The 12,381-nt window shown below is 40.2% G+C and overlaps 1 protein-coding gene across 5 annotated transcripts in view; it reads right to left on the bottom strand.

The window, feature by feature from the left end:
* KLHL20 (kelch like family member 20) overlaps nt 1-12,139 on the bottom strand; it is a 24,897-nt gene extending 12,758 nt beyond the window's left edge. For 2 of the 5 annotated variants that reach the window (XM_085312131.1, XM_085312128.1), the window contains exons 1-2: nt 11,333-12,139; nt 3,141-3,714 (exon numbers count right to left, since the gene is read on the bottom strand). In XM_085312131.1, the coding sequence (XP_085168257.1) occupies nt 3,141-3,714; nt 11,333-11,355 (597 nt within the window). In that variant the 5' untranslated portion in view covers nt 11,356-12,139. Of the gene's footprint in view, nt 1-3,140; nt 3,754-11,332 lie in introns of those variants that run through there. The other 3 variants (XM_085312130.1, XM_085312129.1, XM_085312127.1) reach the window with 3 other exon arrangements.
* Nucleotides 12,140-12,381: the final 242 nt, after the last annotated feature.

Genomic DNA, 12,381 nt, shown 5'->3' on the forward strand with positions numbered 1-12,381 from the left:
GGGCAAGAGACAACAAGGTCAGTTAGCAGACTTTGTTCTGGAATCCTATGGGCTTTCAGGGAGCAGCAAGAGTCACAATAAAGTTAGCTCACACACTTCTTCAGTCTTAGAGCAAAAACTGGGCTGGCCACAAAGATCCACGTCAGCATTTTTTGCATAGTCTCCCTCTATTTTATATAGGTAGCTTGTGTCTAAATCTTACCTTGCCAGTTTGTAAAAGCAGCCTCAGATTCTGAAAGTAGAGGCTCAGGACGTAATATTTATGAGCTAAGGATGGTCATCCAAACTCTTCCTTCTGTCCTCATAAAATACTGTCATACCTCATGGAACTCAAAATACTGYTAACACTWCTGCCACCCCAGTCATTGCTGCTAYGCAACTTGTTAGCTGACAAAGTAAAATAAATAATTATTTAAAATGTTCCATCTTATTTTTGACTTAATTATCAGGACACTAAAAATTATCTGACTAATATTCATGGTCTGACTATTTGCTTGCTAGAAGCTTAGAGCACTAAAAATCAGATCAGCTTCATCTTTTCTTTCATACTGAACAAAATCAGAAAAAAAATGCAGTATTATGTTCATTACTGCATTTACATACAAATAGAATAAATGTCAGAATACAATATGGACTGCAATTTCTGTCTATCGAAACAAAGTGCAAGTTGTTCATCTCTATGTATATTTTTTCCCTTCATACAGATGTCAGAGATCGAACAAAAAAATATGAAGGCTGTTTTTGTACAGCAGAGCTGTTAACAGAACCATTTCACATTCTGTGCACCAGATTCACCAGGGATTTTAGGCAACAAAGTAAATTGAGGGGAATGGAAAACTTGGAGAAATATTTTACCAAGAAGTTAATGATGTAATGCAGCAACAGACATAAAAATTAATAGAAGTAGAGGTTAGCATAGCAGAGGATATGAAGCAATTCAGACTGCATTCAAAGTAACTGCATGAATTGACTTGACGCCTAGAGCTTAATTTTTTATACTGCCATCCAGGAGATTCCCATCTCATATTCCTTTTCCTTCTGGCCAGCTTGGAGGAAGCATGCCCATACTGCCTCTGCAGAGGAGGGAACATTTTGTATCAGTTTTCAGCCTCCACACCGGGGAGGATTAAGTAGTCAAGTCACTGGCTTCCATAAGGGATCGCCAGTCCGCTCTCCAAAGGAAAAATTCAGTGGCAGCAAAGACGGAGATCCCAACCTGCTGCACCCTTAGCGTTGYCTGCAGAGACACAGGGGAAGGCAAAATAGACATCATTAGGGGTGAAGAGCAGCTAAACTCTTGGGACACTGAAGGGGACAGCTAAATACCACCTGCACAAGCCAAATACTTAGTGCTCCAATCTAAACAATTGCTTTCTGGAGGCCGTGATTTAGTTAAGTAAATCATAGTCTACAGCACCTCTGAGGGGACCAGTATTTTCTAGAGACCTAAACTTTTGACTGCATGTGCTTAMACAAGGATAAGGAAGACAGGAAGCTGCCTCTGAGGGACTGCAAAAGAAAAGAATCCCATAGCAAGCAGCTCTTAACAGTGCCAGATTCCAGCTGCATGTATTAATGCTAAAAACATTTAAATACAAAATTATTGTGCTGTAAAAAAGTTATTTAGAGGCTTGTAAGTATGCCCTACTCATGTAATAATGAGAAGAACATAGCTCTACCCATTAAAACCACCAAGCACTGAAAATAAATGACCATCTGGTTACCATCCTGCTCCCAGAAAAAACTGCAGAAGAAAAAAAAATGCAGAGCAAGCACAGAGCACATGAAACGGCCAGCTAAAATGTAAGGCTTGAATGTAGGGCTTTGGGGAAATCACCAAGCTCTACAAAAAACAAGCTCTCGCCTTAAATAGTGAAGTAATTTTTCTAGTCTTTATGATTAGGAAAGCCATATTTACTGCAAATTTAAAAGTATGCTGATGTCATGTGTCTACAATTAGATATCACATWTTGTCTCCAATGCATCCAACAGTCAACTTCAATTGTGTTTGCTCTTGCTCATGATTTTATTAGGTACTACCTGACCAAAATTAATATAATTCCAGTCCGTTTCCCGAAGAAAAAAAAAAAGAAAGTGTGCAAGCTGCAATCAATTACAGCATTTACATGCTGCCACTTCTTTGAGGAAATTAAATTAGCATTAGAAGTTGATTCTGGAGTTATTCCCTTTGGAAAGGGCCTGTAAGCAGGTAGGAAGAGATTTCTCTACAGCAGCCTACCTGTTCCAAGGGATAGAAAAGTTCAGAGTCTAAGGAATGTAAGAGACGCATCTCTCTATCAGGGGAACAGATCTTCATACTTAGAGCGCTCCTTCTAGAAAGCAGTTGTTTCCAAAACATACGTATGTTCTTGTCCTTTCAACCAGGGCTCAGGAACGACACCATTTTAAGATGGTGGGTCTCTTTTCTGAAGCTTGGTGTAATGTGTAAGTAAAAAAYGCTCTTCCGAGTATCGTTCACAGAATCCCACATTATTATGCTGATTCTTCCTTGAGTTTGTAGCTGGTGACATTCTTCCCCCCAAAAAAATCTTCAAGGAAGAATTGGGAAAGTGAAAAAGACTTGGGTGACCTATGAAACTACACATTTGAATTACTTTCAAACAACTTCTGCTGAATAATAAATGCAAAAGCCTGATTCTGCTTCAGAAAAGRGAGTTGAAAACTCCACTAAGGCTGCTGTAGTCTCCTCCATACACCTCCATTCCCAACCCCTAAACACAATACCAATTTTTTTTATAGTACCTTTTTAACCATCTTCTTCCCTCCAATTACATAGAATCMTGAATGAAGACTGAAGTGTCACACCATTGTGCAACCATGCCACATACAACACCAAACACAAGCTAGTGCCYGTGGTCCTGCTTTCCACATAGCATTCACAGTAGAACTCTTTAACAGAAGAAATGCTACAGATCACATACACAATACCAGTGCAACATAATCAAGCACCTCTTCTCTCTCTTCCCCAACTAACAGTTAGCACCCCTCAGTATTAGGACATGTAGGAGAGGGAAAGGCAGGATTTGGAAAGAAACACAAAACAAGAGTTGGCCAAGGCTCTCACAGGGMACATTCATAAGCCTTTTTTCCACCATGATTCCAGTACACTAGCATCTTACCTCCTGAAAGTTATGCTGCGTGAACTTGTCAGCAATCCTCAGCAGTTCTCGGCACGAGTGAGTGTCAGCAAAAGCTCGGATGCCCAAGCAATTGGAAGGGTCCAGTTGTCTTTTAAGGAACTCACAGCAGGCCTCCTGGATCTCAGCCAGCTGGAGAAGGCAAGCAGCTGGCAACAAGGTCTGGACATTTCCCTCTTCTACGGTGATCTGAGAGGTGTACGCAAAGTCAATCAGCAGTTCCATGGCCCTTTCGTCGATGTCTCTGATCACTACTTCTGTTTGCCGACTCTCTGCCAGCTCCCCAGTGAACATGGCTCGAAAGTAAGGACTGCAGGCTGACAGAATCACCCGGTGGGCGTAGATCTTCTTAGCACCAACTACTAGCACCACATCGCACAACTCTCGGTGCTTCCGCAGAAGATTGATGACTTCCAAAGTTTGTCGAGGGTGCTTGTCAGAGATGTAGGGCATGCGAGCAGGCTGCGGCACCCCTTCTGGCAGTTTGTTAGGATCTCCAAGTGTGCAACGGCTCGTCACGTCCATTCCGGTCTCTCCTGGTCGAGTACTAGTACACCTGCAACAAAGCAAGCCACGAGACAGGACCATCATCAACTCATTTATCACTAGATGTCAGACACAGCTCTATGGCTCACACCAGTTATGAACACAGGGACAGCAGTGACTCCAGTCCAAGCTAGAATGTGGAAATAAACACATGTGATCACATGAAAAAAGAATCTGTCTCAAATCAAAGTGTCCTTAGAAATAAACAAATGCCTATTTGAAACAGGCTTATATTTATAATCTATTTTTATATGCTTTCTGTGACACACTGCTGTAATATTCCAAGTACACATACACGTTTATTAACTGAACCTCATTATAGCCCTGTGAGGTAGAGAAACATTATCCTCATTTCATAGATAGTGACTCAAAGCAGAGATGATGAACTGACTTGCCCAGTGTCATGTGTTTTCTTTGACAGAGCCAGAGATGGATTTCCACTGTAAATAATTCCAGTTATACGCTTTAACCAAATTCCTCTGTTCTTCCACTTACCTTTTTGATAGGGCCACTTATCACAGTGATATCTGAACACAGCAAACTGCCATGCAGACTTCAGTAACTTAAAGTGCCCTGCAGCCTACCACAAATATCTTTCAGGTTCACGGATCATCCATTTAATCATTACCTCTTCAGTTATTTTATGGACACTTCTGACACAATCCACCTTCCCCAACACGTTTCAAAAGAAGTTTAATGTTTCCCAAGAATGACAGAGAAAGAATTACAGAATGCACTCAGGATTATTAGACCAACCAAGGAAAAAGTCAAAACAATGAAAGTATTTCCAACCGCCAGTCTACCACCAAAGGAAGAAAAAGTCAAGATGGTAATGTCAGAAATTAGGATTTGGGGATATGTAAACTAAGTTTCCAACACAGAGTAGAGAAGAAGTACTGCACTCCCAGCCCTGCCACAGCTTAAGTGCAAATCCTCCTCCGCACAGCAGCAGCACCACACTAACATAAYAACGAGAGATCTCACTTCACACTCTGTATGCTTCTAACGTGAGAGGACGAGAGGGAACGCACTATTGCTCCAAGTCCTTCTGCAGCAATATGGCATTCTCATCACCCCAACAACACAGGGACAAACCAAGATGCCACAGCTCAGACCTCACTTTGCAAAGACACCTGCCTACATCTCGGGCTTCACTGTCACGTTATGACTGAGCTCAGTACTAAATAAAAAGAATCAAACCTACTTCTATTTTCAGCAATCACACTGAGTTTGTAGGTATCAACACACACTTAATTGAGAAGTCATTTTGGATGGTTGGAGAATATTTGAATTTTTGGCACATATCATTAAAAAGCATAATTCGGCACAATTATTAAAAAGATGCATGAGCACTAGTGAGATTTCAATTACTATGAAAATAATGAAAAAATAGGGAACTTTTGCCACTTCCCTCTCCAAAAGAAAACTATCATTTAGGGCAATTAAAGTACACAGAGCAAAGTAGCAGAATACTGATGGTAATTAATTACCCATTGAATGCACTGGCCTTTGGAGACACCCTGAAAGACCCAATACATCTTACCCCTTTCCAACTTTTTTWATGCACTGGTATTGGTGAGCTGACACTACCTCATTTTGCCCATATTAAGAGTTAAAACAAAATCCAACTTCACTTTGCCATTGCTCAATACACTTTGCAGCRGGCTTGAAGGAAAGTATTAAAAAATAACTCACATTCTTTCCTCTCATTATTATGTCAAATGTACCTCCTAACCACAGGGAAACCAGTCTCTTTGCTGCAGTTCAAATTATTCACTTGCATCTTAGACTGTTTCCCCATTCCCCCCACACCCTGTCCTTGATCATCAAATTCAACTGTTTCAGACCATTAACTTTTCCTCATATCTTGGCTACACAAATCCAGCTGGGTCTCCCCTCTGCGTTTTCCTGCTTGCTCCTGTTCAACCTCTGTACCTTAAATACCTTGTTTTTTTAATCCCTGCTCTATCCTTTTTATATCGGTCACTGTTCTCCTTTTCTGACACCTCTGACAAATTCTTTTGCTGTCACACTGCCTCTCACGCTCCTCTCCTATGCCCACTTTTCCTTCACAACCCAAATCCACCTTGTGAGGCTTTAGCACATTCAGAGATGTGCTAAATTCTCCACAAACAACGGGGTTAAACTCTCCTCACAGTAGTGCATACAAACTAAGTTCARTGATACCCTGACAAAAACCCAAGAAATCTTGGCTAAAGGTTAATTTACCTGCCTAACTGGTTTTCTTTCATATTCCTTAGCATCTTAGGCCAGAGGGTAATTTAATCCCTCTACCAAGAGATGGGGAAAAGTACTCAAAATGTGGCGACAAAATCTCCTTGTACAAAGTCTAGTTCTTGCTAAGCAAGCCAAATAGCTCAAAATCCCCAAAGCACAGTAAAATCTATGTCAAGCCCCTAAGAAAAAAAACATAACCATGAGTAGGACGTATGCTACTATAATGCTGTCTTGACCAGGCCTTCTGTTAAAGCATCTTCTAAGCAGGGAACAGACATTCTTCAAACAAACAAACAAAAAAAAGCATTTCACGCAATTACAGCTCACAAAGGAGGGTCCACAAGACCTCTTTTTAGAAAGCAGGATCCCTAAAGACATAGGGGGTCTTTTATGTTTGAGAAAAGCCTACTAAAAACAGCCCTAAAGCAGTTCAAGAGCCCTTTGGAGTGCTACAGAGTCTACCTGTAAAACAGGCTGGGTTAAGACTATTCTCCCACAAGTAAGATGGTGTACCTTGTCAATCCCACCACYCGGAAGTCTTGGTTGACATTGAGAGCTAAGTGGTAGACTGTCTTTAGGACACGTGATTACTTGGCTGGATTTGGGTAGTAGAAATCCTAATCCTTTCCTAGCTAGGACAAAACAGAATTTTCTCCCCAAATTAGAGTCCATTGAACGTATGTTTAAATTAGCTAACTGAAAAGGAGTCTCATTATTAAGAGCCATACACATTCCTGCATTGATCCCATCATCATTCATCTGAATGCCTACATTGACACCTGTTTTCTGCTAAACTACGTTAAAGCTTACTTGTACTCTCACACTAAAACATAAAACAACAACAACAAAAAAAGCTGGTATCCTTCCTCAAGAAAAGGAAGTGCCGGTTAATGATTAAAGAAAATTGAACAGATGGGAAAAAATAATAATCAAATTAGCATTCCTGATTCACCCATAACTTACCTCTGGGTAATGCAGAAGCTACCGATCAATGGGCTTGGGAATTTCCATACTGGATCAAACCAGATGCTGATGTTAGGCACTGTGGTTGTTGCTATAGAGAGGTACAGAAGTGCAAATTGAGAGGACACTGTCTGATGGCATGCATCTCCATGAGGCTAATAATCTAACTGCATTGTGTGTGCATTATGCATATATATGCATAGAGAATGAAACGATGACTCAGTAGCTTAGAGGTGTGAAAGACAGAAGGCAGCACTTGATTCTCACATGCTAGGCTAGCTGCCTTCCCCCCTACACACACAAAGCTAAGAGCTGCTCCTGAATACTCAGGGTGATTAGAAAGAGAGTTGAGGATCAGAGAGGAAATGTGTATGCAAGGATAAAAGATTCGCACTCAGCTATGCAGATATTCTGGGATTAGCTTCCATCAAAATGCAGGGCTGGGGAAATCTGCAGATACAATGGGATTAAGAAACAGCTGACAAAGGATCAGTTTTTGTAGCACACTGCTGAAAAGTACAAACGGGAACAGAGGCAGCCTGCAACACTAAGTCAGCTAAATAAATAGGCTGCTCTGCCTCCATTTTATTCAGCYATGCCAGTTCCCAGAACTTTATTCATTAAGACATCCATCCTTGTAGCACAGAACAGCTTCTTCAAAAGTTTAAAACAGAAAACAAAAAAAGACTAGATATCAAAGAGAAATGCTCCTGCATACTGTCTTACAGTTCCTTAACTTTCAGGTCAGAGATACCAGTATTTTTTCAGTTTATGTATGTTTTAGTGTGAGAGTACAAGTAAGTTTACACAGTTTAGCAAAAAACATTAGGCTGACCCAAGGCCTGTGATAAGAACAAGTCACAGGCTGAAAACAAAATCATACATTGCTGTAGTGGATTCCAGTAGCAATGGAATTTAGCAGCAAATAAAGATAATGATTAAAACTGCTAGTGATTCCTGTCAATGCCTAGCTTGGAATTTAATGCATACACCAAGAAAGCATTTTCTAAACTCCTCACAGTGCCAACTACTCAGCCAAAGGTGATACCTCAAGCCACAAAAGCGACCACCAAAATACTACCAATTGAGGTACAATACATCACCTATTAARTGGAAATGCTCAGGTGTGGCAATCCAAACTCAAGAAATCAGTCAGCTAAAGTTCTAATCATTAGTAAAAAATACCACATATTTCTTTTCCTACCTAAACAGCAAGGTTAGATGCAACATCTCAATGTGGTTGAGTTAGGCAAGCAAGCAGATAACTAACTGCAATATCATTTTACATTACAGAAAATTAGAACTATAGTGATCCYATTTAATCATATATTTAATAATATGTTCTTATTTACATTTAGTTTGATTTTTCACTGACCAAATCCAGAAAACTCAATTTCACCAAGAATGATAATGTTCATATACAAAAAGATGAAGTCTTTCTCACTGCAGTGAGGGCCCATGAACGCCATTGGGCTCCGCAGTCACTGCCCCATCAGCAGGGTTTGGCTGTCCATGTGCGAGGTCAGCTGGGACACGGTGCTGCTGTAACCAGGGACCAGAYTGCTGGGAAAAGTGGTGGGAGAGAAAGAGCTGGAAGAAACGTAGTCAGGAGCCTCCCCATTTTGCCTGGGAGCTCAAGCCCAAATCCTTGCCAGAATTATGTTATAAGCATGCCTGTGCCTGGTCTACGTACCCCTCTGATCTTGATCTGCTGACTTGGCTTCCTGGCTTAATCTTGGTCCTGCCTTGACACTACAGACTTGCCARCAACCATGGGATGTTTGGTTAACCCTTGTTACTGCCATCCAATCTGCTCTGCCCTCCTTGCTTGAGTACCATGGTATTGCACCCTYTACTGATGAGAYCCCTGCCTGCCTTGTTGTCACTTTTGGCTCCCAGGCCACCTTCCTCTGCAAAGCAGCCTGTTCTTGCTGCTCCTTGACAGCGAGAAAGAACTGCCTGCCCCAACTATCACTTCGTTCCTAACGCAAGACAAATTCTGTTTGAACTTCACTGCATTTTCTCTATTCTAATCTTGATAGGAACAGCTGCAATTCCTTTTTTGTTCAAACCGCGTTTCCTATCTTCCAAGTACGGTACACCAACTCACTATATTTACTAATACAGTACTGAATAAGCCTGGGCCCACTCATCTTGTGGTATCCAACAGGGCTCTCACACACACAGTATTATGCGGCTGCAGAGGCCTGAGTAAAAGGAAACAAGTATCCTCCCTGCTGCCTAGCTGGACTTCTTAGGAAGAAAGATCTGTGAGCCCAAAATTCAATCAGAAAACTTTTATCATTTTTTGCTAAAATAAGCAGCAGAATAAGAAATGGGAATTTTAACAATCCACAGAGGCCCTTTCAACACAGAAGTATAGTCAAGATCTGAAGATCCACAGTGCACTATAGATCTGTATCTGTCAGGCTAGACTCCAGCACTACGACACACCTGAGCACAAAGCTCAGCTGAAACACTAGTCCAAAAAAGTAAAGTTCCTGTAAGCATATCAAACCTGTTAATCCATGCTGTACACTGGCTTCCATAGAGAGAGGGAAGACAAAAAAAAACCTGCAGAGGAAGGTGACCTGGGAGCCAAAAGTGACAGCAAGGCAGGCAGGCAGGGATCTCATCAGTAAAGGGTGCAATAGCATGGTACCCAAGCACGGAGGGCAGAGCAGACTGGACGGCAGTAACGAGGGTTAGCCAAGAAGAAAAGATCTTGTCTGCATCCATGATACAAATTTTAAAAATTAAGAAAATTGCCTGAAACTCCAGGATGAGAACCACAGCAGACAACTCCGTTTCTTCAGTCCAGTGCTGTTGTCCATTGCCAAAACTACCTCAGTCTGAGTGGTAGACAGAACCTCTGGGAYGGCAAATCTGAAGCCTTAGAACAAACCCACAAAACACCTGTGAACTATACACTTTAGCACATTCATCCTCTGCCTCAATGTCACATGCAGAAAACAGCAGACATAAAAGTAATTTAGAACTCCATTTTTTCCATTGGAAACACAAAAATAAAAGAAAAAAATGAGAACACACAAACGCAGTCACCAATTTGATGTCACTTTGAGACACATTTTGATAAATGGAGGACAACATAAGAACCTGCAAAAATGTGGTCTTACATCGGTTAAAAGGATTTGAACAGTCTCAGTTGTAAAAGATTGAGATTGAAGAGATCTCATCTGCTACTTAATCTGTTTCAGAGAAAAAGGAACTCATTGTGAAAAGTCTCATGCAAGTTCTCATTGTCTCATTGTCTAAAACGCTCCTTATCTTGGCAAAATATTGAACAATACATAGCGCCAGCGATGCCTGTGTCATGTCCCACGGTTCATTCATTAGCTTAACTGAAGCAATGGCACAAACAGTCTTTTCTGTTGTGCTTAAAAGGTTCATTTAATTTAACAACATAGTGTCATTCTACAAGGGTTTAACTATTTATTCCTTGCCTCCTGCTACAATACAGAACTCCAGCTAATCATTTCTGTAAACACTGTAGCTAGACTCTCTCCACATATTCGCATATGGTAAAAYTCCTTGTCTTCTCTCACACTAATGTTTGCTTTTAATAAAGCAAACTGTATGCTTTAAATAAAGTTTCCCCACTTTTAACATCCTAAAAGGTATAGACAGACTAGGTGATTTGCACAAATTCTCTTTACTTCATTTAGTGGTGCAAAACTTTCAGAAAACTTTGTTTCCATTCACTGTTTCAAGAGGCAAAAATGTGTTTGCTGTTAAGTTTTGCCATGGGATTGGCAATTGATAGTAAAAAGCAACTAGAACTACCAGATAATCCTGTCTGCCAGCTTGTCACCATCCTGATTTACTATGACATTTTTTTTCCTCTAGAGAATAGAAAGTTTCTGACATAAAGAGAGCAAGAATTCCCCTGAATTAAACTTCAGCCACATCCTCAGCTCAGCAGGATTGAAGCAGCTGACATCTATAATTAAAAGAGGAAGTCCCTTCTTCACCTGAGACTCTATCTCATCACAGGAGCAAAACTCTATCAGTTAGGATAAAAATACTCTAAAATATTCAGAAATCAAGTTTAAATTTATTCCTTGGCAGTTTATTTCACAGAGTCAGAACACATAAGTGATTAAATATTGAATTTTAAATACGAAAGTGAACCACGGGGCGGGCGGGGAACAGAATTATGACAACTTATCTTCAGTACTCTCTTTCGCTAACAACATGTTCGTTTAAAGACACCTGGTCTTGTAAGTACTGAAAGCTAAATATATAGAACTAAGGAATAAAGATAAATACTTTATATTCTAYTTTTCCTAGAGCAATCCTAATGAAAATAAAAAAAAAAAATAAATTACGGTCTAAGTATTTATGAAACAAAGCTTCATGATTGTCACACTCAAGTAAGAAAAAAAATATATATTTTCATGTCTTACCTACGCATTGGCTTTCCGTCCATGCACCGTGAAGAGAAACCTTCACCCTACGCTTCAAGACCTGATCTAAGACAAGAAAAAAGAAATAAGAAGTACGATATTCTAGAGCGAGAGTGCCTTCCTTCCTCCCTTCAATACAACTCTAGAAGGACAGCATAACTGACCACATCCAYGTAGTAATCTGCCTTCAAGCTCTTATCCAGCTGTAAAGTTCACAGCCTGGATTAACGACGTCTAGATTGCAGAGAATATAAAGCAGAAGAAAATATAATCACCATTAGAAGTAATTTTTCCACAGCTGCATAATGATTCTTCAGGCAAACAGAACACATCATAAATTCARCAAACCGCCTACCTCCCTGAATTCTCAGAATTATTTTACTGAAAAAAAAATATATATATATATATATACACACACACACACACATATAAATAAACATCTAAAGCAARAGGGTACTCCGACTCTCTCTCGCTCTTCCATCAGAGCCAGGAGATCTCTCTACCTCATACATTTACCAGAAATTTAAGGCAGGCAGGTACCTGACAGCACTGCTCAGCAGCTACRCTGTAGGGCTAGTATTTGATATAAGACCTACCTTCTATCTGGAAATTGAAGATAACTCTGCGCCCCATAGGTTAGCGTGACGCTAATAATGGTGCTACAGCTGCAGAGATTAATGGTGCTCCCTGTGCTCAATAAATCCAGTCAAAACATTTATTTTTTGAGAGCAGTAACAGTTGCAAGCTGAAGAGTTCTTCCATGACCAAATACTAACTTCTACAATAGATTAACCTCCTTTTTTTCCTTTTTTTTTTTTTAAAAAAAAAGGCATCTGTCATCTTGATTTCATTTTGATGACTACTCAATTAGGAATAAATTTAATTAAACCATTATTTAAAGCAGCAAGTGTAACCTTTTATCGCATATTAAAAGACTAAAGGCATAATCTGTTCCTGTATTGATATCCACAAATATCTTCCTATCCAAAAATGAAATCAGCACCAGGAAAACGGTAAAACTATAGGAAAGGCAATGACAGACTAAGACT

Source organism: Rhea americana, unplaced genomic scaffold (genome assembly GCF_003343005.1).
Source record: "Rhea americana isolate MKP2758 unplaced genomic scaffold, rheAme1 scaffold_358, whole genome shotgun sequence".
Lineage (NCBI taxonomy): Eukaryota > Metazoa > Chordata > Aves > Rheiformes > Rheidae > Rhea > Rhea americana.